The sequence below is a fragment of the Oncorhynchus nerka genome, linkage group LG27, assembly GCF_034236695.1.
Source record: "Oncorhynchus nerka isolate Pitt River linkage group LG27, Oner_Uvic_2.0, whole genome shotgun sequence".
NCBI classification, from domain to species: Eukaryota; Metazoa; Chordata; class Actinopteri; order Salmoniformes; family Salmonidae; genus Oncorhynchus; species Oncorhynchus nerka.
In genome coordinates, this window is record NC_088422.1 from 68,967,922 (window position 1) to 68,994,558 (window position 26,637).

Below are 26,637 nucleotides of genomic sequence, written 5' to 3' on the forward strand. Positions count from 1 at the left end.
GCAATACAGAAAGTTTTCTTTTTTAAATAATTCACTACTGATACAATACACTTGTACATATACATATTTAGAGAAAATTAGAATAAACAAGTATGATACAATTTTCTTTAGAAATATTGACATGTTTTTTGTAGTGTAAAAACAAAAAAAACAATGCCATTATAAAAGAGCTGGGTTCAATGCCTGTGAGGATGAATGGACATAGAAAAACCCGGATAACTGGTACAATAATACTACAGGGGTAATGAGGCAGTTTCACTTTTCCCCAACTGCACTGAGGTGGACTGTACATCATGGCCGATCCCAGGCCTAGTATTCCTTCCTTTTCAGGGCCCGCCTGCATTCAGCCTTACTGTGAGGCTACAGTCACATTAGCCCTGTTGATATGGCTCTCTTGTACTGGTCACAAACTGACACAATGTGAATACTGTAACACCCAGCCCTTACTCTACCATGTTCAGCCCATTTAGGAGGCCTTGCCTAAGCCTGCCAGTCCTCACAGTGGCCAGGGCAGGTCACTGAAGTCCACTGGGCCTCCCAACCCTGCGTCTGCCTCCAGAAGGCTCATGATCACAGCCATGGCTGCCTCGTCATTACTCGGGCTGCTGGAGCCTGGCTCATCCATGATGTCAATGCCAATGTGAGAGTTATCGCCTAAACAGGGTAAGGACAAGGGTTAAATATCTAAGATTTTATGTGGATAGTTTCATTAACTGTAATCAAGATTAGATTTCATAGCGGGGGAAAATGCATACTTAGATTGGAGTTATTGGAGTACGGATAGCCTACGGAGTCTGGTCCCGGTATCAGCCCTGCTGAGGGATGTTCTAGGGTTCCACTGTTCTGTATCTGTGAGAGAATTGACATTCAGGAATCACCATTGCATCCTGAAGTATGAGCCACCAACAGACACTAAAAATATCCACCAGATGTGCTCATTACTGACTTCACATGGATGAGCAGTGGAGTGATTAGCAGACTTCCTCCCAGTTGGGAGGGGTTGAAGTGGAAGAGAATGGGAAGGACAGGTCGGAGCTCTTACCTTCTTTCCCCCTGGGGATGACATGTCTGGGGGTGGAGTGCTGGTGAAGTTATGAGGACTGGAGCCACAGCTGGAGGGCGAGGAGCCTCTTATCCTGGAAGAGTAAATAAAACACAGGGTTAAAACAGCAGGACACAGCCCCATACAGTTTCAGTCACACACAGACATTTTCATTATGCACTGGGGGTCGATGACCATGGTATGGTTATGACCATACAGACATGCCAATTTATGTTTGACAAGACAATCATAACACAATCCACATGGTTCCTCTCACCTCTGGATCTCCATCACCTCTTCTGCGATTATCCGGCCGATCTTTCCCGCCCCTGCCCTTGTGCCGCCGGGGATGCCAGGCACGGTCTGAAGGGCCCGCTTGCCGGTTCCTGCAACCAACAAACGCAAAAGCTCAGTCACATTTCGGAAAAATCAAACAGTTACTTAGTCACAGTCATGCCAGGCACAAAGAAAATGTATGTCAACTCATCAAAGTACAGTCACGCTTCATCCAAGCGGGTGAACTGCTGTGTGAGAGCACAGCAGGAGGGCAGGCTTACCGTCTGTGAGTACACTATCCATGCTCTGGGGGGAGGCGGCGAGCTGAGGATAGATGCCATCAGATCCTTCAGGCACACTGAGACAGAGAAAGGGAGAGAGAAGAGAGAGTGAGCGTCATCACTGAGCATGCTCGTGACTTCACACCTCATTGGGCAGCTTATTAACATCTATTGCATAGATAGCCCAACAGCTCTAGAAAGACACAGTAATAAATATGCAAGAGTTCCAATAATACATCCTTTGTTTTCTGAGGCAAGCCAGACAGCTATATGAGTTGGACATTGATTTCATGTTGAAACAATAGTGGTGGTGATAAAACAACTTTGACACAGTAGGCATTGTAAATGTAATCAGCTGTTTGAAATCTTACATTCATTATACAACTTTATTAGGATATGACCCTAATATAATGAATACAGTGTAATATTATGCATTGACTAGTTAAATGAGGACTGTGGAAGAAAGTCCCAGCAGAAACAGATGTGTGTAGCTACTTACCAGACGACAGTGTTGGTGGAGACAATGTACTCCACCTCTTTGGTCCAAGGGTTCATAAAACTGAACCAGCGACTCCTCAGCGTGATAAAGGAGCCGTCTTTTATTTTGAACTTGTAGCAGTTTGTATTGATCTTCTCCCTCATCTGGAGCACTGAGAACAGAGGTGGCAGCCAGGGGGTGAGCTCAATAAGGAATGATATCTGCACACTTGGCCTCTGTGACATGCCAAATGGTAGCCTGCTATGTGACAAGCTTAGCGCAATACATTTTATATGACAAAATGACCAGACATTACAAAATTATTCACGTAAGGCCTGAGACTCAGGGATGTATCGCTGAGTCTAAAACTTTGCTCTTTGGTGTTATATTGGTGTCCTTGTTCAATCTGATACATACCTTGTCTATGACATTCCGCAAGGTGCCCTATGTCATCTTGATGAAAGTATTCATAAAACGATGTACCCAGCAACTCTTGGGGTAGATAAGCCAAAATGGCAGTGGCCCTACAAAAGAGAACAGTATTAAGCACAAGTCCTGACTATCAATGCAGGCCAGTGGTATTTAGGACATTTTTAAGGTTAAGTCTAGACCACAACTTTTTTTATTGTATACAAATAAAATAATATTCTCCTCCCTGCTTTGCATGTTTGATCATAATCAATGCCATGACAATGCAGGGCAGGGAGGTATACCCTATTTGACTATCTACCGGTATTGATGTACCGACCGGTTTCAGTTTTTACTTTAACTTCTATAACGGTATTTCAATGTTTGGTTTGTTAAATGTAATACGCAACTCTGGCGGGTGTAATGTCTGTTTTTATAGTTTACTCCGTTTGCTTCTTGAGTCGTGCTGCTAACCACATCAAGCCCTGCCCCGTCACTCAAGAAGAGAGCAATTGCTCGACCATAGAGTCACAAGAACTTTCTTGCCGTTCACTCCGCAAAGTCAGTGTTGGTGGTGACATGCTACTTTCCACGAGCGTTCTATAATTACTCTATTCGTTTGTGTATCTTACTGTCTGCAAACTACTGTTTGCTAGTTGGTCTTTTCTTAGCAAGGTGTTGCTCAAATAATTTGTGTTAGCCGTTAATGATTATCGATAATTTAGCTGGCTAGCTAGCTAAATGTAATAAGAGTCAGAGCAAACGTATCTAGTTAGCTGTTAATGATTATCGATAGTTAGCTGGCTAGCTAGCTAAATGTACTAAGAGTCAGAGCAAACGTATCTAGTTAGCTAACACTGCCTGGTACTTGTGCCGGTGTAAGCCAAGAAAATCATGTTGTGCAACGGTATCTTATCAGAGGAATAGGCAAAGCATGAATATGTTGCTTCTTCTATGATATAATGGCAGTCCGCAAACAAACGTTACAGGTGCATGCCCTCACCTACTATGCTGGAATGTGTGGTCAATCACGGTTTACAACATTAGCTCCACATTTCTAAATCCTCCTACCTAACTCAGTACTTCTGAGAAAATATAAAAAAGCCCTACTAAATTCTAATAGACCCTCCCCCGTCCCCAAAATCCCTTCCAAACCCAGTCCAACCTCAATGGCCTTACACTTCAATCTTTCCCTCTCCAACTCTTTTGGCTAACTGGTCTACAATTTCATTCCCTTCCACACCGGAGTTGAACTACTACAACCAGTCTCTCAATTCTCCATAATAACATTAATACCTCCAATAGTAGGTCACTCATTTTACATTTGCCAGATGATATACAGACAGGAAATCTGAGCATACTATAATTCTGACAGGTTGTACGCCAACTGTTAAACTGAGTATATGTAGTCATCTACATATCTGCACATTAAATTCAGGAATGTAAATGCCTGCTCCTGTGCGCCCACTATCTGGGTGGGCGCACAGGAGCAGGGTCCTTGGATCCACCTGTGAAAAGCGGTAAAAATGCATAAAAACTTATACTAATGTAATTGTGAACCAGTTTCCCCATATCCTTGACTTCTGACCAATCATTCCTTTTTTCTACCAAGTTTAGATCAACAACAGGCTATGGGAGAAACCATGGAGAAACATCCCCTATCACCACAGAAGAGCCAACCTCCAACTCACTCAAACCACTAATCAGCAAGCTTTCCAAATGCCCAACCAAAACCACTGCCTTGTCTACTAGTATATTCCCAACAGTCATCTAGAACAGTAGCAGTGGGATGGTAAAGAATGTGTTGGCTAGCTAGCTACATGAAGCATGAAAACATGTCATGTAACACCTAATTAGAGTCACCTGGAAACAGTGATGAAAACTTTGGTTCTCACCCTATCGATAATTCCTCACTGTTGTCATGTCAAACAACAATGTATCCAAGGTGCTGCCCACTATATACCAACTATAGAATTAGAATAATCATTATATTTCCATGATTTCAATGGTTCAATTAGCTAGGCTTAGATATCATGCTGCGTGGCACAGTGTGGAAATGATAATACAAGTGCAGGAAAAGCAGAAATGGATAAATGCTGAAAATCACTTTTGTTTGGATTGAACAGTAAAAAGGGATAAAGCCCATTTGAAATCACTTATAATTTATGCATTGCCACCCTAGGGTTATTACTCAGAAAACATTTAGAACTTTTATTATTCAAAAACAAAATACTGTCAAATACAGTTTAAAATAATACTATTGTGATATGATATTTTGTCCATATTGCCCATTACAATCACATAGCACCCTGTGACATTATCTAGAAATTCCCAGTGTACCAAACAGTATTAGTGACGTGGCGAGGTTATGGGATTGTTTTGTCAGGGGGCAGTGGAGTATTTGTTGTCAATATATCTACTCTGAATCCTGTCTGCCCTCTCGGCCTCCATTACACCTCCATCTGGAATATTTTGCTGATGCTATATTTGGACATTGACAAAAACCTCACTCACACATAAGCTGTCACTCTGCAGTAAATCCAGCTCTGGACTGCCCACGAGGTCCAGCCAGGTATCAGAACATCACCGTGCAGGGGCCAACTGGCACATCCTTTGCTACATGTTTGTATGTCTGCATGCATGCCATAAAACATCTCTCACCTCTGATCAACAAAGACAAACTTCCCGTCGATGGCATGGCGCGAGACATACTCAGTGGGTTTGACACGGATCTCATTGTTCATTGGCTGAGGGACAATGTGGGGATGCAGCTGTCCAATGGCCACCAGGCAACTGAGGTTGCAGCCCTCATTGTCTGGTTCATTGTCATCATCTAGACCCATCTTGGTGGGTGGCCAGCTCTTCAGGTAGCCAGTACTGTGTATTGTGCAGAAGCTCTTACGGTCAGCTGCGGATACAGTGGTTGGATCATCATCAACTAGCTCTACTCTGGAGCTATCACTGACATCAATGAGTAAGTAGTACATTGGTATGAAACCAAATGAACTGTTAACTAAAATTAATCACAGGAGATTAAGAAACACCCTTGAGCAAGTTACGTAAGGAAAATACAGGAGGCTAAAGTACCTTTCTTCTTGGAGCAGGTGGAAGGAAAGTCCTTGTCCTCCATTTTGATGAGGGGCCGATTGCACTTCATCCTGCAGAAGAAGGATCGCCTGGCTCCAGAGCAAAGTCTGGATGGGCCGGGGGTGATGTCTGTCTTTACTGGGAGGCCAGCTGAGGACAAGACACAAAATAGCATTTAACCTATGCTGCAACGACAGGAACAGTATCATGATCCTTTATAAATATATACTGTATCAAGTCGTACTCTGGCAAATAAAGCTACAATACATATATTTTTGCTATTACAAAAAAATTGCTGAATTTACATAAATGGTTTGACTGTTTATATTTACCCTAAACCCGGCGTGTCTTGATATAAAAATAGCACTACCCTACATTTAGCTTCGTACATTTAAATAATGAGGAACACACAGTACAGGGGGATACATTGAGTGTCACTGTGCTAGCTAAGTAGGGGACAGCAGGCTGATGATTACAGTCTGCTTTTCTACTCTATCAGACACGGTGTCCCTGATTTCCTTGTTCTCCACCCCCTGGGCACTTAGAGAAAGGCTGGTAACTAGAGGCCAGGGTGCATTACTTTTGGAATCGATGAGGCGCTCCCGTGGCGCCGTGTCCGACGAGGACAGCTGCTCCTTGACTTTGGCAATGTCTTTAGGATGCAGGTAATCAAACAGGCTCTGACCAATCAGGTCATTCTGCACAGAGAGGGAGAGAGTGCCGTAAGATAAGACCACGTTACATAAATGAGGCCCATAAAAAAATACAAAATAACTAACACCCTTGCCTTTTGTGAACTAGCACTTGTACTTGACTTTTTCTGACTAGCACAGACTGCTGATAGCTACTTTATTGTGGAAAAATGTACTGACTGATATGTAGTTGTCTTAGTGCATTCATCTTAAGACTCTGGATTAGACTGTCTGCTAAATGACCAAAATGTAAACATCTGTAAAGTAAATGTCTCTAAAATGTAAACGTCTGTAAAGTAATACCAGGTTACAGGGGGTCTACAATCATCAAAACGAATGAATAAATGTTATATTCATGTCATCAGGGTAGCTTATGAGGGTAAAAATGACTAGAGTATCACCATTTAATGGAAAAAAACTGCAACATATTGGAAAGGACGTACTTGGCTGTAGTTTAGGATTTTGTAGACTGACTCGGAAACAAACAGTATCTTCCCTCGATCGCAGCCAACAACAAACAGAAAACCATCAGATGCCTGTGGAGAGGGAGAGACGAGAGAGAGAAAGAGAAATACTGAGTCACACATGCATAATTATTGTGAAATGCACTCTGAGGACACCATACAGTCTATGGAGGTAAGGACACCCACCCTCAGTATTAAGTGCTTCAGTTCATCGTCTGACAGGAAGGCTGGTTTGTAGTTAGCTTCAGTGTAGGGGTTAGCGGCACCTGTGAGTCAGAAAAGGCTAATATGTAAGACAAATGAATCAATATGTCATTTGTATTTCTCTGATGTACTTTATTGATCAGCTGCATGGTGGTGGTTGTCATCACTGTACTGTTCTGGCAGCAGTCCTATTAAAATCCTTCTCGTCTCACCTCTTAAGGTCTTCATGTGCTGGACAGCCATGCGCAGGACTGTTAGTTTGTCCAGTTTACGGGACATAGCGTTGCATGTAGGCACTAGTGCGGCCAGCTCGTCTATGAAGCTGTTCATCTTGTCCCTGCGTCTCTTCTCAATCTGACTGTGAGCCTCTCTACCATCCAAACAATACAAAGAGCATTTAACACAGACAAACTAATCAACACATCCATAGTCTGCCTGTATTTACAGAAACATGACTAATCTCTCATTTTTATTCCATCGATTTTTATGTCATCCTATGGGAGATAGAAACATTTGGTTACCTGGCATTTTTAATCCGGCCTTGATGATCACCAAGTCTATCATTGTCTGTGTCCATGCTATCCCTTTGAGGAGGAGCAATAACATTAGTACAAAGAAATATAGTAAAACAATTATTTTACAACAAATATTAAATAATGATGTTACAGTATGCAATGTAATTATGAATAAAGCAAATTACTAAAGTGAGAAGTCGTTTGAAATTTGTATAATTAAAAAAACACGGAGAGCCTTTACTTGACATGAAACATCAACATTACTAATGCAAGCCATTCAAATCTTTTCTTACCATCTTTGGTAGAATCTATATGAATAGTTATTAGAAATGTTCCTACAAAATTATGAACCTGGTTTCTTTGAGACCTTTCTTAGTGTAGATTCAGGTGAAATACCTTGTGCCTCTGATATTGTTCACAGCTGAACTCCTACTCTGTCATCCCACTCAGCCTTACTGTCCTTTCACAAACAAGAAATTAAGCCATGACATTTTTTATTTAACCTTTATTTAACTAGGCAAGTCAGTTAAGAACAAATTCTTATTTACAATGGCTGCCTAGGAACAGTGGGTTAACTGCCTTGTTCAGGGGCAAAACAACAGATTTTTACTGTGTCAGCTTAGGGATTTGATCTATCAACACTCTAACCACTAGGCTACCTGCCACCCCTAGAATGGTGGCACATATCCTGTGCCACTTCAAGACTTGTCAACTCCATACTATAATAGCATTCAACAGCCTCAAATAAAGGTTATTTCAAATATGATTGGCTCTACAAAATTGACCCAAAGGTATTCACACGAGAGTTGTTGTCTTAAGTCTCACTAAGTGAGGTAAAAACAAATCTGTGCCTTTAGTGAATGAGCTACAGACAACAATATAATGTACCATCCATCATACATCAAATCAGGGTGCCCTCTCTATTAAATTAAACCCCGATCAAACTAAATACCAGCAAATACGTTTTTTAACACAACTGTAATACAGTCTTGGTGCTTCAAGATTGTTACTGCAGCACCCCTTCATGCTTTGATGTTTATCCTAATTCTAGCTATTCAAATCTACACTATAGCATGACTGGCTCTCCCATATTCACAGCGATCCATAGTGTACATACTAACTGACCAGTCACTCTCAGGGTACTGATCACCATAGCGCATTCCTTTTGATTGACCTAAATTAGGGATGAGGAATACATTAGTGTCTAACCTCTAATTCTAGGGGTAAATGCTAGAACAGTTTGTATAGTTTGATCAAAGAAGAAGCCAATCCTGACCAAACAAGGATCACACAGGGCCAACTAATCAGACACGGGATTGGCTCCTTTACTACAATGTACTTTAACATTCATAATTTGATTTGATACTTACTCAAAAGAAAATCCATCAATTCTGTGAAAGCAAGGAAGTTTGTATATTACAATTCAAATTAAGTATACTGATTATTCTGATCTAATCTAAATCAAGGTTATGCTACCATTTGTTCCTAATTGGTTGTTCATTTCTAGGTAGGTAGTTATCTTGTCAACTTTAAGTGGAAACCTTTGACACACAGTAAGAAAATATTTCCATCTAGTTAATCAAAAAGCTGCCATGCAAACATACACATCTGTCAGAAAATGGCATAAATGACAAACAGAAAAATGTGATCTCACTAAACCAGAACTAACGTGGCATTAATATAATAAAGATGATTGGCACATGTACTATCTTCAGGTGGCAAGTAGGACAAAGTCTATCAACAGTTTTCATGTCAGGCTTACTGGTAGTCTGTGGTGCTGCTTTTTCTCTTGCGTGTGTAGTCCATGCCGGGTGTGCCGATCGAGCTGATTAGATCAGTGGAGCCGGGAGACATGAACTCGTTCATCGTGGAGGAAATGTCCATTCTTTGGTCTGCCATTAGATCATCTATAGAGAAAAACACACTGATTTCAGCACTTATTATTATCCATAAGACACAACAAAAAGGTCAGTTGACGTGAAAGCGACTTCAATGAAAGAACACAAGATGTTCAAATCTCAATTCCTAGACAAAGACAATTGATCACAAAGTGAAATAAACTGTGGCTGTTTTAAAGATGGTGTGAAACTCACCACAAATATTCATAAGGCCAGTTATCCTCAAAACATCTCACTCAGTTTCTTTCCAGCAGTGACCCAGATCTGAAAGGCAAGTCAGTGAAGAGTCAGACATCCTCTTTATATACAAGGCATGAGGAAACCACAGCAGCATCATATAACAAAGCCCTCTGAACCTGAGCAGCTGCCGTATGACCTGAACGTGGTGTCGATGTATACCGTAGATGGTCCATTCGGTAAAGGGGATGTAAGAGGACCGATTGATTTCTCTATGGTCTTACATAAGGTGAAAGCTATAGCAGTCTCAAGCCTCTCTCTCTCTCCCTTAGGCAACAATCAAGAGAATCTTTGAGAAGCATCATTCACTTGACCTCCAGCTAAAATGAACAAGAAGAATGATAGAATTTATTTTGTTGTCAATGAAAACCTTGGATTACTAAAAACGGATGCTTTGGAATAGTGTTCATAACATAATGCAGCATATGTTACATAAACCTATAGGTGTCAGTCAGAGACATGATTTAGTGAGATTAGTCCTTAATATAAAGGCTAATTCGGATAAAACAATGCCAATGTTACAGAGGAAGACAGATTGTCAGGAGGGGTCACATTTCCTAAAGAACCCATATCTGCATTGATCACTGTTTATATAATCCAACCAGTATGGCCTTTTATAATATTTAATATGGCCTTTTCCTAACCTCACTTAGATAGATTAAATTAGTCTCCTCTGCTAACCCATCATTTAGCGCTCCTGGTAGTTTCCCACGCAACGTCCTCAAATTACAAAACATTGTAATCCTGGTCAATTTGCCTCGATAGATGAGAAAGTCCATTTAAACCAATTAAAATATAGATATTTTTTGCCATCCTATGGTCATCCACTACTTATAAAACCTATTTTCAACCTTTATTATTCAGAACAATAAAATACTATCAAATACCGCCATACCGTTAAAAGAAATTGACTATTTTGGTCATATCACCTAGCCCTACCCTCACAGATTGCATGTTTCCTAGGCTTTGTAAATAACCTATTAACAATGCTACTAGCACTTTCAGGGTTACAGTAAATGTAATCCGGCACACTCAAATTAGTATGATATGTTACGTTTGGTATGGATACATAAGACAGATGGTTACTTAAGGTAAAAACAAAAGTATATCGCGAACATCTAGCAACCCAATGGCTGCGAGTTCGAATCTCATCACGGTCAATTTTAGCTAATAAGCTAATTTTCAACTACTTACTACTGTTTTAACTACTTTGCAACTAGTTAGTATGTTAGCTAACCCTAACCATTTAACCTATCTCCTAAATGTAACCCTAACTTTAACCCGAACACCTAGCCTAGCTAAAGTTAGCCACCTTGCTAGAATAAGTAACATATCATGCGTTTTGCAAATTCGTAACATAGTGTAACGACCCTGGGTTTATAAGCGCGGAAATTGACTCTGCCGCACGAGCATGCTTTTGCGGCAAAGTTGATAGCGCGTCAGGACTAGAAGGTCGAGAGTTCGAGTCCTGCTCCCTGCTGTTTCATTACAATATTGTATTGTTGTTTTGCAAATTCGTAACATATTGTACATCTCGCAAATTTGTAAAATATAATACAAAATTGTCATTCGTAACATATCATACAAATGAGTAATGGACATTCATAAATGAATACATACCATATGAAACTTAACATTTCATACTAAATGGAGTGTCTCGGGATTACATACAGAATAATTACGAAATGCTCCCAGACCAGGTTGCACAAAAATACCTTAAAAAGCACAGCTACCTCAGGTCACTGAGGCCTGTCCTGCTCCTGTAATCAGACCAGAACTAATGCTCTGCTCCACTGTGCCTGAAAGTCTTTTCACTGTAATTAGATTCTCCACTGGCCTATTTTTCCCCAGCTCTTTTTCCCTATCCGTTTGATGTGACAGTTTCAGAGTTTAATTACATCGAACCACACCATAATTACACCCCATAATTTCTTGCCTGCAGCAAGGAACTTTGTTATTGTCACCGTCACCATAGACAACTACACTACAACCTGACCCTTCACTCTGGTATATGTCACAACAGACATCCGAGCTGACCATGTAATCCACCGGGCAAAGAGGACTTGCTATACCATTCATCATCAATGATTTTCTTTTACATGTTTTTTGTAAGCTGAATAAAACAGTACTCCTGAGAATAAGCCTTTTTTGTAAATGTTCATTTTGTCACCTAAGCCAAAGGAAGGCTAAAAGACCTACACTGAGTGTACAAAACATTAAGAACACCTGCTCTTTCCATGACATTAACTTACCAGGTGAAAGCTATGATTGATTGTCACTTGTTAATTCCACTTCAAATCAGTGTAGATGAAGGGGACAGGTTAAAGAAGGATTTTTAAGCCTTGAGACAATTGAGACACTGCCATTCAAAGGGTGAATGGGCAAGACAGAAAATGTAAGTGCCTTTGAAAGGGGTATGGTAGTAGGTGCCAGTAGGTGGAGTCAACACAGGCCAGCATCCCGGTGGAACGCTTTCGACACCTTGTAGAGTCCATGCCCTAACAAACTGAGGCTGTTCTGGGGGAAAAAGGGGGGGGGGGTGCATCTCAATATTAGGAAGGTGTTCATAATGTTTGGTATGCTCAGTGTATACTCAAACACAAAATCTCTCACTCGTACTGACTAAAAAAGGAAACCCTGCGTTAAAGTCAGCTCAGCTAGTTGTGACAAATCTCTGGTTTCCCGGATACAATGGTGCAGGAACCTCTTGAATGGTTGCCAATTAGGGAACTTTTCCCACTACACATAACCCACTGATAGCATGCAGGTCACACCTCTCCTCACGCCACCACTCCACTGCTCATCAGTCTAATGAAAATACTTTTGTATCATTTTACCATCTCCATGGCATTCACATATTCAGTAACACTCAACACCATCCATGTTACAACACTAGAAGATCACTAAGGTAGATTCTGATCATTTCTAATGTTTTAATGCACATGACCTCTGTGGTATCGAAGAGTCAAAAAGGTTTATGTTTAAGCTGTGCGGAAACAAAAACCTTGATCAGATGAGAAGAAGCAGGGAAGAAGCAGAACCAGGAAGCAGTAACAGGGTCAGGGTGAACATAGTGAGTCAGCTCAGCTGGATACCCATGGTTAGCTTACACAGCACTATGATACTGTCTGCCGTGCAAGAACTTCACCCTTTCATAATGTTCTTAATGCTATGTCACTGTTGCATTCCTATTTAAGCTACTCCCCTGACGTGATCCCATCGTTCTGTCACGTTCAGATGAAACAGAGTGTTCTGTGCACTCAGCAGCATCATCATAGCGCTGTAAGGCTGTCTGTAATTCCCTTCTATTGTGTGCCGTCCTGGAAAACTCAGGCTTGGCTCCTGTAATGACATGGCCTATGTTCGCTATGTAAGTCAAGCTGTCCGTTTCTCAGTAGGCTCCTATACTCAGAACAGAGCATTCTAAGAGCCAGTCTAGAAAGATAGACAGGAGACGTTAACGCTTTGGTGGAATAGATGGTTAGAAGACATGTTTAAAAAAAGCAGAAATAAGACTCCAGTTCAAGTTAATAAGATGCAAGATAACAATATTGATGAAACACAGAAAGCTGTGAGAAAACTACCCTCACACATGACTGTGCTTATGTATGACTGACTGACTGACTGTGCTCATAACTTACTTCATCCCTAACTGTTCTCCCCGCCAACTGCTCATGTGGTCATTTTGAAGTGAAACAGCAAGAAGCTGTGCGTCACAAATGTCAATGGTGATTCACTTCAAACGAAGGTCGTGAACTCATTTCAGAGTGGCTGTCAATTCTTATGAAATCACACAGAACCATGTGCGTCCACATACCTGGATGGGTGGTGCAGGAAGTGGACTGGCCTCCTTATGTCAGAGCTGGGCTTTTTCTAACAGATGCACCGACCAGCACAGTACCTGGAGAGGGATCAGATAGGACAAGAGGTCAGGTCACAGCGTAAAACACACTGGCCAGCTGGGAGTGGCGACTCATCTAGGCCTATGATGTAAGAGCGAGTGGTGCTCTGATTAAGTGGCTTGTTCAGAAAGCTCAGATGGGCGACAGATGGGAGGTGATCTGGAGATAGTGTGAGTAGAGGAGATGGCTACAGATTCTCCTCTATGCCAAGCCCCAACAGGATAGTATTAGCAATGGGATCGCAATCACTGCCAAGCTAAATCTCATGCCTATAAGACTAATCATACTGCAGTAGTTCTCCACAAAGTACAACATTTCGAACGCCACACAGTATACTATGGACAACAGACAGCCCAGTCCCTGATGTGATTCCTGTAATTAGGAGCATAACAGCTAGGCCTATATATGTTTATGTTTCCCAGACTATCATGGCTCTATGGGGAGATGTATACAAAAGAGACCACTTCTCAATCCTTTTAGCATGTGCTCTTATGGCTCCACACACACACCCCTTATTTATAGGTCAGTGAGACACATGCACACTTCTCCGCACCATAAACAGAACAACTTTCTGTTTCGACTTTTAACCTTCCTGCTCATATCATCATTGGAGTACAAGGATAACAGCAATGCCTTCTTTTGATTTGGAATGTTTACACCTATAGCTGCACTCCGCTACTCTCATAAACAACTCCAGAGGAAAATATCAAGCATGTCAGCAGAATGGACAAAACACACACACAAAGAAAATTAGACCATTTTGGGTAAAACATTTTTTTTAAAATCCGCAACAGAGATGAACAAGTATTGTGCGTGCCTAAGGGAAAGGGCAAAGGAGACAGCTGGACAACCATTCACAATAGCGTAACAACACATTTCTGACCGGTCAGCTCTAGGCTTAGGTGGCAGCTTTTGCTCTACCTAGCCTACTACGCTTGTGTCATCCTTTGACTTTGTGAATTATTATTTCTGTATTATTACTCTATTATTGGTTGAGAAAACCTATTGCTTCAAATTATTGGGTTAGGTGGGTAAAGTGACATGAGCCTTACTCTAACACCTAAAGCAGGGATCATCAAATAGATTCAGCGCGGGCAGATTTTTTTCTTGAGCGGCTGGTCGGGTGGCATAGTTAGGCTACAAATAATTTGTAGAATGCAAATCTCACTGCAAGTAGCCCAAACAGATATAATATTTGACATAAACGTAATCATATCAAACTGCTTACATTTGTATATGAGCACATCTTTCTCTATTATGCATGGGAATACTTGGGAACAGATTTCCTAAATTCAAATCACTTGGAGATGGTTTCCTTGTGTTTTTACAGCATGTAATGAATATTGTAAAAAATCCAAATAACTTCACAGATCTTCATTGTAGGGTTTAAACACTGTTTCCCAGGCTTGTTCAATGAACCATAAACAATTCATGAACATGCACCTGTGGAACGGCCGTTAAGACACTAACAGCTTACAGACGGTAGACAATTAAGGTCACCATTATGAAAACTTAGGACACTAAAGAGGCCTTTCTACTGACTCTGAAAAACACCAAAAGAAAGATGCCCATGGTCCCTGTTCATCTGCGTGAATGTGCCTTAGGCATGCTGCAAGGAGGCATGAGGACTGCAGATGTGGCCAGGGCAATAAATTGCTATGTCTGCACTGTGAGACGCCTAAGACAGCGCTACAGGAAGACAGGACGGACGCAGTGGCAGACCACGTGTAACAACACCTGCACAGGATCGGTACATCCGAACACCTGCGGGACAGGTACAGGATGGCAACAACAACAGCCCGAGTTACACCAGGAACACACAATCCCTCCATCAGTGCTCAGACTGTCCGCAATAGGCTGAGAGAGGCTGCAGACTTGTTTTCGAGTTGCTGTGTGTTTTGTTGCCAACCTATTTTGCTACCTGACAACTTTACAGTTTTTACTTTTTAATTACAGTTTATATATATTTTATTTTTTTCCTCAACTTTTTCACTCCGGACGCTTTATCTGGACACGATTCGTCAGGACCTCCAACAGCCGAAGCTAAGTAGTAACATTAACATGATGCCTTCTAATTGCAGTCGCTGTACTCGCCTTACGGCGAGGATAGCTGTGCTACAAGCCCAGCTTCAGACGCAATCGTTAGGCAAGGGTAATTTCAGTGTAGGAAAGGATGAAACAGCGTCTGTGCCACCAGTAAGTACAGATAGTAGTATAAATCCCCTGGCACAGTCCCCGCAGCCGGACAACTTTCTCACGGTTTCTGGAAGGAAATGCTGTAGGAACGCTCAACCGGTGTCGCTCATTCAGCCGACAGAAACTTTCAACCGGTCAGCTCAGCTATCACCATTGAGACCGTGTCTGTGCCTCGACCTAGGTTGGGCAAAACTAAACATGGCGGTGTTCACCTTAGCAATCTCACTAGGATAAAGACCACCTCCATTCCTGTCATTATTGAAAGAGATCATGATACCTCATATCTCAAAATAGGGCTACTTAATGTTAGATCCCTTACTTCAAAGGAAATTATAGTCAATGAACTAATCACTGATCATAATCTTGATGTGATTGGCTTGACAGAAACATGGCTTAAGCCTGATGAATTTACTGTGTTAAATGAGGCCTCACCTCCTGGCTACACTAGTGACCATATCCCCCGTGCATCCCACAAAGGCGTGTTGCTAACATTTACGATAGCAAATTTCAATTTACAAAAAAAAAAAAAAGTTTTCGTCTTTTGAGCTTCTAGTCATGAAAGCTATGCAGCCTACTCAATCACTTTTTATAGATACTGTTTACAGGCCTCCTGGGCCATATACAGCGTTCCTCACTGAGTTCCCTGAATTCCTATCGGACCTTGTAGTCATAGCAGATAATATTCTAATCTTTGGTGACTTTAATATTCACATGGAAAAGTCCACAGACCCACTCCAAAAGGCTTTCGGAGCCATCATCGACTCAGTGGGTTTTGTCCAACATGTCTCTGGACCCACTCACTGTCACAGTCATACGCTGGACCTAGTTTTGTCCCATGGAATAAATGTTGTGGATCTTAATGTTTTTCCTCATAATCCTGGACTATCGGACCACCATTTTATTACGTTTGCAATTGCAACAAATAATCTGCTCAGACCCCAACCAAGGAACATCAAAAGTCGTGCTATAAATTCACAGACAACACAAAGATTCCTTGATGTCCTTCCAGATTCCCTCTGTCTACCCAAGGACGCCAGAGGACAAAAATCAGTTAACCACCTAACTGAGGAACTCAATTTAACCTTGCGCAATACCCTAGATGCAGTTGCACCCCTAAAAACTAAAAACATGTATCATAAGAAACTAGCTCCCTGGTACAGAGAAAATACCCGAGCTCTGAAGCAAGCTTCCAGAAAATTGGAACGGAAATGGCGCCACACCAAACTGGAAGTCTTCCGACTAGCTTGGAAAGACGGTACCGTGCAGTACCGAAGAGCCCTTACTGCTGCTCGATCATCCTATTTTTCTAACTTAATTGAGGAAAATAAGAACAATCCAAAATTCCTTTTTGATACTGTCGCAAAGCTAACTAAAAAGCAGCATTCCCCAAGAGAGGATGGCTTTCACTTTAGCAGTGATAAATTCATGAACTTTTTTGAGGAAAATATTATGATTATTAGAAAGCAAATTACGGACTCCTCTTTAAATCTGCGTATTCCTTCAAAGCTCAGTTGTCCTGAGTCTGCACAACTCACCCAGGACCTAGGATCAAGAGAGACGCTCAAGTGTTTTAGTACTATATCTCTTGACACAATGATGAAAATAATCATGGCCTCTAAACCTTCAAGCTGCATACTGGACCCTATTCCAACTAAACTACTGAAAGAGCTGCTTCCTGTGCTTGGCCCTCCTATGTTGAACATAATAAACGGCTCTCTATCCACCGGATGTGTACCAAACTCACTAAAAGTGGCAGTAATAAAGCCTCTCTTGAAAAAGCCAAACCTTGACCCAGAAAATATAAAAAACTATCGGCCTATATCGAATCTTCCATTCCTCTCAAAAATGTTAGAAAAGGCTGTTGCGCAGCAACTCACTACCTTCCTGAAGACAAACAATGTATACGAAATGCTTCAGTCTGGTTTTAGACCCCATCATAGCACTGAGACGGCACTTGTGAAGGTGGTAAATTACATTTTAATGGCATCGGACCGAGGCTCTGCATCTGTCCTCGTGCTCCTAGATCTTAGTGCTGCTTTTGATACCATCGATCACCACATTCTTATGGAGAGATTGGAAACCCAAATTGGTCTACACGGACAAGTTCTGGCCTGGTATAGATCTTATCTGTCGGAAAGATATCAGTTTGTCTCTGTGAATGGTTTGTCCTCTGACAAATCAACTGTAAATTTCGGTGTTCCTCAAGGTTCCGTTTTAGGACCACTATTGTTTTCACTATATATTTTACCTCTTGGGGATGTTATTCGAAAACATAATGTTAACTTTCACTGCTATGCGGATGACACACAGCTGTACATTTCAATGAAACATGGTGAAGCCCCAAAATTGCCCTTGCTAGAAGCATGTGTTTCAGACATAAGGAAGTGGATGGCTGCAAATGTTCTACTTTTAAACTCGGACAAAACAGATGCTTGTTCTAGGTCCCAAGAAACAAAGAGATCTTCTGTTGAATCTGACAATTAATCTTAATGGTTGTACAGTCGTCTCAAATAAAACTGTGAAGGACCTCGGCGTTACTCTGGACCCTGATCTCTCTTTTGAAGAACATATCAAGACCATTTCAAGGACAGCTTTTTTCCATCTACGTAACATCAGAAACTTTCTGTCCAAAAATGATACAGAAAAATTAATCCATGCTTTTGTCACTTCTAGGTTAGACTACTGCAATGCTCTACTTTCCGGCTACCCGGATAAAGCACTAAATAAACTTCAGTTAGTGCTAAATACGGCTGCTAGAATCCTGACTAGAACCAAAAAATTTGATCATATTACTCCAGTGCTAGCCTCTCTACACTGGCTTCCTGTCAAAGCAAGGGCTGATTTCAAGGTTTTACTGCTAACCTACAAAGCATTACATGGGCTTGCTCCTACCTATCTCTCTGATTTGGTCCTGCCGTACATACCTACACGTACGCTACGGTCAAAAGACGCAGGCCTCCTAATTGTCCCTAGAATTTCTAAGCAAACAGCTGGAGGCAGGGTTTTCTCCTATAGAGCTCCATTTTTATGGAACGGTCTGCCTACCCATGTCAGAGACGCAGACTCGGTCTCAACCTTTAAGTCTTTACTGAAGACTCATCTCTTCAGTGGGTCATATGATTGAGTGTAGTCTGGCCCAGGAGTGGGAAAGTGAACGGAAAGGCTCTGGAGCAACGAACCGCCCTTGCTGTCTCTGCCTGGCCGGTTCCCCTCTTTCCACTGGGATTCTCTGCCTCTAACCCTATTACAGGGGCTGAGTCACTGGCTTGCTGGGGCTCTCTCATGCCGTCCCTGGAAGGGGTGCGTCACCTGAGTGGGTTGATTCACTGATGTGGTCATCCTGTCTGGGTTGCCCCCCTTGGGTTGTGCCATGGCGGAGATCTTTGTGGGCTATACTCAGCCTTGTCTCAGGATGGTAAGTTGGTGGTTGAAGATATCCCTCTAGTGGTGTGGGGGCTGTGCTTTGGCAAAGTGGGTGGGGTTATATCCTTCCTGTTTGGCCCTGTCCGGGGGTGTCCTCGGATGGGGCCACAGTGTCTCCTGACCCCTCCTGTCTCAGCCTCCAGTATTTATGCTGCAGTAATTTATGTGTCGGGGGCTAGGGTCAGTTTGTTATATCTGGAGTACTTCTCCTGTCCTATTCGGTGTCCTGTGTGAATCTAAGTGTGCGTTCTCTAATTCTCTCCTTCTCTTTCTTTCTCTCTCTCGGGGGACCTGAGCCCTAGGACCATGCCCCAGGACTACCTGACATGATGACTCCTTGCTGTCCCCAGTCCACCTGGCCGTGCTGCTGCTCCAGTTTCAACTGTTCTGCCTTATTATTATTCGACCATGCTGGTCATTTATGAACATTTGAACATCTTGGCCATGTTCTGTTATAATCTCCACCCGGCACAGCCAGAAGAGGACTGGCCTCTCTAGGTTTCTTCCTAGGTTTTGGCCTTTCTAGGGAGTTTTTCCTAGCCACCGTGCTTCTACACCTGCATTGCTTGCTGTTTGGGGTTTTAGGCTGGGTTTCTGTACAGCACTTTGAGATATCAGCTGATGTACGAAGGGCTATATAAATAAATGGGATTTGATTTGGACTGAGGGATTGTAGGCCTGTTGTAAGGCAGGTCCTCACCAGACATCACCGGCAACAACGTCGCCTATGGGCACAAACCCACCGTTGCTGGACCAGACAGGACTGGCAAAAAGTGCTCTTCACTGACAAGTCACGGTTTTGTCTCACCAGGGGAGATGGTCGGATTTGCATTTATCGCAGAAGTAATGAGCATTACACCGAGGCCTGTACTCTAGAGCGGGATCAATTTGGAGGTGGAGGGTCCGTCATTGTCTGGGGCGGTGTGTCACAGCATCATCGGACTGAGCTTGTTGTCATTGCAGGCAATCTCAATGCTGTGCGTTACTGGGAAGACATCCTCCTCCCTCATGTGGTACCCTTCCTGCAGGCTCATCCTGACATGACCCTCCAGCATGACAATGCCACCAGCCATACTGCTCGTTCTGTGCGTGATTTCCTGCAAGACAGGAATGTCAGTGTTCTGCCATGGCCAGTGAAGATAAAATAAAAGGTAAAATAAAGGTAAAATAACAACTCAATGTTTATATCCCAGGACAAATGAGCTAGCAACAGCAAGCTAGCTAAATACGACAAATTAGCTAGCAAGTGCAAGCTAACTAGTTAATGCCTATCCCCAAATTAATATTATTGGTTCAGAGTTTCTTTTGAAATTTTAACTTGCGTGTTGTGATCACGTTTGGTGTGGGGGAACAAAATAAATGTATGCACAATGGCGTACGATGGCGGTTTGGGTTCCGTGTTATGTTCATACAAATATTTACACATAAGCTTGCTGAAAATAAACGCAGTTGACAGTGAGAGGATGTTTCTTTTCATAAGTACACACATATATATATACATATATATATATATATACACACACAGTACCAGTCAAAGGTTTGGACACACTTACTCATTCAAGGGTTTTTCTTTATTTTTATTATTTTCTCCATTGTAGAAGAATAGTGAAGACATCAAAACTATGAAATAACACATATGGAATCATGTACATACACCTTAGCCAAATACATTTAAACTCAGTTTTTCACAATTCCTGACATTTAATCCTAGTAAAACTTCCCTGTGATAGGTCAGTTAGGATCACCACCACTTTATTTTAAGAATGTGAAATGTCAGAATAATAGTAGAGAGAATGATTTATTTCAGCATCTTTTTCTTTCATCACATTCCCAGTGTCACGATTGTCTAAGGTGGAAACAGTGGACCAAGGTGCAGCATGGGGAGTGTACATACTTCTTTATTATAAGCTGTTGCCAACAGACCATCAACCAAAATCGTGCAGCCAACGTAGTGCTCACAGGCAACTATACATGGACCACTACCCACAAATACATGTGGGGAAAAAAGCTACCTATGTATGGTTCTCAATCAGAGACAACGATAGACAGCTGCCTCTGATTGAGAACCACACCCGGCCAAACACACAGAAATACAAATCATAGAACAAGGAACATAGATTGCCCACCCAAATCACACCCTGACCAAACCAAAATAGAGACATATAAAGCTCTCTACGGTCAGGGCGTGACACCCAGTGGGTCAGAAGTTCACATACACTCAATTAGTATTTGGTAGCATTGCCTTTAAATTGTTTAACTTGGGTCAAACATTTTGGGTAGTCTTCCACAAGCTTCCCACAATAAGTTGGGTGAATTTTGGTCCATTCCTCCTGACAAAGCCGGTGTAACTTATTCAGGTTTGTAGGCCTCCATGCTCGCACACACTTTTTCAGTTCTGCCCACAAATCTTCTATAGGATTGAGGTCAGGGCTTTGTGATGGCCACTCCAATACCTTGACTTTGTTGTCCATAACTTCTTATGTCTGGGGGCAGTATTGAGTAGCTTGGATGAATACGGGGCCCAGAGTAAACTGCCTGCTACTCAGGCCCAGTTGCTAATATATGCATATTATTAGTAGTTTTCTAAAACTGTTTGAATGATGTCTGTGAGTATGACATAACTCATATGGCAGGCAAAAACCTGAGAAAAAAATCCAACCAGGAAGTGGGAAATCTGAGGTTTGTAGTTTTTCAACTCATTGCCTATCTATACAGTATACAGTGTCTACGGGGTCATATTGCACCTCCTACGGCTTCCACTAGATGCCAACAGTCTTTAGAACCTTGTTTGATGCTTCTACTGTGAAGGAGGGGGGGAATGGGAGCTAAATGAGTCAGTGGTCTGGCAGAGTGGCATGAGCTGGTCACGTGCATTCATGTGAGAGTTAGCTTGCGTTCCATTGCATTTCTGAAGACAAAGGAATTCTCCGGTTGGAAAATCATTGAAGATGTATGATAAAAACATCCTAAAGATTGATTCTATACATCGTTTGACATGTTTCTACGAACTCTAATATAACTTTTTAAACTTTTCGTCTGAACTTTCGCCTGGACTTGCCTGCGCCTTGTGAGTTTGGATTTGTTTACCAAACGCGCTAACAAAAGGAGCTATTTGGACATAAATGATGGACTTTAATCCAACAAAACAAACATTTATTGTGGAACTGGGATTCCTGGGAATGCATTCTGATGAAAATCATCAAAGGTAAGTGAATATTTATAATGCTATTTCTGACTTCTGTTGACTCCACAACATGGCGGGTATCTGTATGTCTTGTTTTGTTGTCTGTTTTCAGTAAAGTTTTTTAAAAATCTGACACAGTTGCATTAAGGAGAAGTGGATCTAAAATTCCATGCATAACAGTTGTATCTTTTATCAATGTTTATTATGAGTATTTCTGTAAATTGATGTGGCTCTCTGCAAAATCACCAGATGTTTTGGAACTACTGAACATAACGCGTCAATGTAAACTGAGATTTTTGAATATAAATATGAACTTTATCGAACAAAACATACATGAATTGTGTAACATGAAGTCCTATGAGTGTCATCTGATGAAGATCATCAAAGGTTAGTGATTATTATATTTCTGTTTTTTTTAATCAATACCTTTGTACCGGTTTCCTCCAGCATTTTCACAAGGTCCTTTGCCGTTGTTCTGGGATTGATTTGCACTTTTCTCACCAAAGTACATTAATCTCTAGTAGACAGAACGTGCCTCCTTCCTGAGCGGTATGGCGGCTGAGTGGTCCCATGGTGTTTATACTTGCGTACTATTGTTTGTACAGATGAATGTGGTACCTTCAGGCATTTGGAAATTGCTCCCAAGGATGAACCAGACTTGTGGAGGTCTACAGTTTTATTTCTGAGGTCTTGGCTGATTTCTTTTGGTTTTCCCATGATGTCAAGCAAAGAGACACTGAGTTTGAAAATAGGCCTTGAAATACATCCACAGGAACACCTCCAATTGACAAAAAAATGTGGTCAATTAGCCTTTCAGAAGATTCTAAAGCCATGACATAATTTTCTGAAATTTTCCAAGCTGTTTAAAGGCTTAAAGGCACAGTCAACTTAGCGTATGTAAACTTCTGACCCACAGGAATTGTGATACTGTGAATTACAAATGAAAGAATCTGTCTGTAAACAATTGTGGAAAAATTACCTGTGTCACGCACAAAGTAGATGCACTAACCGACTTGCCAAAACTATAGTTACTTAAACAAGAAATTTGTGGAGTGGTTTTAATGACTCCAACCTAAGTGTATGTAAACTTCCGACTTCAACTGTAGTAACCAAAAAAGTGCAAAACACATCAAAATATATTTTATATTTAGATTCTTCAAAGTAGACACCCTTTGCCTTGATTACAGCTTTGCACACTCTTTGCATTCTCTCAACCAGCTTCATGAGGAATGCTTTTCCAACAGTCTTGAAGGAGTTCATACATATGGTGAGCACTTGTTAGCTGCTTTTCCTGCACTCTGCGGTCCAACTCATCCCAAACCATCTCAATTGGGTTGAGGACGGGTGATTGTGGAGGCCAAGTCATCTGATGCAGCACTCCATTACTCTCATTCTTGGTCAAATAGCCCTTACACAGCCTTGAGGTGTGTAAGGTATATTTGGCCCAAGCAAGTATCTTCTTTTTATTGGTGTCCTTTAGTGGTGGTTTCTTTGTAGCAAATCGATCATGAAGGCCATTTTCTTCTGAAAAGTTGAAGTTGTGATGTGTCTGGTACTTGAACTCTGTGAAGCATTTATTTGGGCTTCAATCTGAGATGCAGTTAACTAATGAACTTATCCTCTGCAGCAGAGGTAACTCTGGGTCTTCCTTTTTCCTGTGGCGGTCCTCATGAGAGCCAGTTTCATCATAGCGCATGATGGTTTTTGCGACTGCACTTGAAGAAACTTTCAAAGTTCTTGAAATTTTCTGGATTGACTGACATTCATATCTTAAAGTAATGATGGACTGTCGTTTCACTTTGCTTATTTGAGCTGTTCTTGCCATAACATGGACTTGGTCTTTTACCAAATAGGGCTATCTTCTGTATACCAACCCTACGTTGTCACAACACAACTGATTGGCACAAACGCATTAAGAAGGAAAGAAATTCCACAAATTCACTTTTAACAAGGCACGCCTGTTAATTGAATGCATTCCAGGTGACTATCTCATGAAGACGGTTGAGATAATGCCAAGAGTGTGCAAAGCTGTCATCAAGGCAGGATGGCTCAACAGCAAATTTGCAGAAAGAGCAGGATATGCCAAGGGAGAAGAAAGGAGAAATGTTTTTATGCTTAGAAAACTTGGGGGGCCAAATAAAAAACCCTGTGGGCCACCAGTTGAGGAACCTTGACCTCAAGTAGTCCACATCATACAAGGTCTTTGGACTCCATTGTATAGAAATTCAAAGTCAGATTTATCCTTTCTTCTCCCTCGGCATATCCTGCTCTTTCTGCAAATTTGCTGTTGGCTTCAAGCATGTTGTACAATATTCCTGACTGACTTGAATTTCTTAGCATGTTCTTTGAGAGCTACTGTAGGCTCAGAGAAACCTCAGTGAAAACACTGAGAGGAGCATCATACTGGCAGGGCAGGCAGATATGGTCAGGTTATGGTCATATACACTGTAGGAGTGTGTTCAAATTCGATGCCTTGTTTGCTTTTCAATCCCCCCCATGAAACCTAAAATTGGCTTTGGGGATGAGGGCAACATGAAGAAAGAAAGACCAAGAGACTTCAGAATAGAAGTGAAAAATCAAGGAGTGTGTAATTTTGGGTAGCCAGCATAAAAGCTACTGCGAGTTGCACAGCTCCAGTGGAAACAACCAAGCACCACACATAATGCAACATGTTGCAACTCGCTAAAGTAAAGGATGATTACCAACATTTGATTAAGTAGCCAATAGAATCCACTTTTCCTGTGTTAATATGCAGTACTGACAGGTAAATATTTCCTAAAACAAAAACAAGACCTGTCTTATAGCCTACTACTGTCCATCAAGGAGTTAGTAAAGACAACGCAATCACAATTGAATTTTCTCTGACCCCAATGACCTCTATTTACCTTCATGGCATATTATGTCAAATTAAAAACCTGTAGCATCAGCTATGTCATTACTGTCACATTACTGATACACTTGTTGACTTTTTCAGGAATAGCTGTTTCATATTTTAAGAATAGCATGAAGAGTAATGTCCTAAAAGTGAGCATTGGAATGTGCATTCCCTGGACATGGTGTACTGTAGCCATTTATTCGTCAGGAATAGACAGCATATTGAGACTCTTTTTATAAATAGCTTGCCCAACTTATATCGATTTTATATCGTTTTTCTTTTTTACAGCAGTCTGCAATTAATGGTGTACTTTTATGAGCAGAGGGATTTGCTCAAATTATAACAAAATAGTATTTGTTTTCACTAACATTGGAGCTTGGAAGAAATACTCGGCTATTATTAGACTATTCTGCACTAGGATGTGTCGAGCATATAGGCCTATTGACAACGGTAAATAATGAAACATAATCGGTTACAAACGGCAAGAAATCTATCAGTGACTGTCACATTGATTTGATATTTTCTGAAACAGAACAGAATCCAGTGCAGTATGTTTTCATTACATTGTATCAATATCAGCCCAACATCCGCATTGCATTGCTCATATAGAGGAGAAACATTGTTGCTGTTAATTAAAGGATGACTATACAGGCCTATAAAAGGCAAATGATTGTAACAGGTAATCAACCGCCCGTCACTAGATGTTTTATGCAACACAGCTATGACCTCGTTTAATCCGAGCCGTGGTAGGGAAGTTCAGGCAAATCACGCAATGTACAAATAGAAAAAAATAGCCTCCCAATCAAATAAAATGACATACGGTCATTCCAGATTTGTAAATTAGGTTAGACACCTACAAATCGCATTTTTTTCCCCGGCATTACATGCCACTGTGTGCCTTTAAAAGTTGCACTGTAAACCGATGACTGCACCTCCTCGGGAATGGCTTTAGACAGCCAATTGAAACCATAATACGAGCAAAGAAATGCACACAGTATACCAAATTCACAATGTTGAATAAAGGAAACATGATATAGTCCTTTTGCATAATATATAACAAAGTATGTGACTTACGTGTGGAAAGACAGCACATGTGTACTGAGGCGGATTGGAACGACAATAGGCAGGAGGAATACACTGACCTACTTTCTTCCTCCTGTGATGATCGTTGCACCACTAACCCAGTTTATGAACCAATTGGGTGCTTTCGAGATCAAGGCATTGAGCTTCTAGCAAATAGAATAACTCGGTGTATTTATGGACCAATGAACATGGGGAAGACAATATAGGCTATATCCAATGAAATTACATGAAGCATCAAATGAAGCTACAGAATAACGCAACGATTCAGCCAATGGCAAAATAGAATACAGTCAGCAGGAATATATATTGTATCCCAACACATGTGGGCAGTAAACTTGAATCTTTGTGCTGGACTCATCTGTGGAACTCTTGTAATGGACCAAGTCAATAAT

General features: G+C 41.4%; 1 protein-coding gene across 1 annotated transcript; it reads right to left on the reverse strand.

Annotated features, from left to right (window-relative positions):
- Positions 1-336: 336 nt before the first annotated feature.
- Positions 337-26,329, reverse strand: LOC115112211 (basic helix-loop-helix ARNT-like protein 1). Its single transcript, XM_065011924.1, has 19 exons — positions 26,237-26,329; positions 13,400-13,483; positions 9,541-9,609; positions 9,210-9,354; positions 8,818-8,838; positions 7,454-7,516; positions 7,145-7,302; positions 6,915-6,994; positions 6,708-6,800; positions 6,153-6,270; positions 5,573-5,722; positions 5,147-5,393; positions 2,495-2,601; positions 2,099-2,249; positions 1,600-1,676; positions 1,320-1,428; positions 1,043-1,136; positions 756-849; positions 337-654 (listed from the first exon to the last, which is right to left on the reverse strand). Exons 3-19 carry the CDS (start codon positions 9,551-9,553, stop codon positions 497-499), a joined length of 1,878 nt encoding a protein of 625 aa, XP_064867996.1. The 5' UTR covers positions 9,554-9,609; positions 13,400-13,483; positions 26,237-26,329; the 3' UTR covers positions 337-496.
- Between the last annotated feature and the right edge of the window lie 308 nt (positions 26,330-26,637).

Excerpts from the sequence above, each read along its gene's own strand:
- LOC115112211 (XM_065011924.1), bottom strand. Across the intron at positions 6,271-6,707 it reads AAATCCTAAACTACAGCCAA|AATGACCTGATTGGTCAGAG; the intron begins GTACGTCCTTTC and ends CTCTCTGTGCAG. Across the intron at positions 5,394-5,572 it reads CACCTGCTCCAAGAAGAAAG|CTGACCGTAAGAGCTTCTGC; the intron begins GTACTTTAGCCT and ends CTGTATCCGCAG.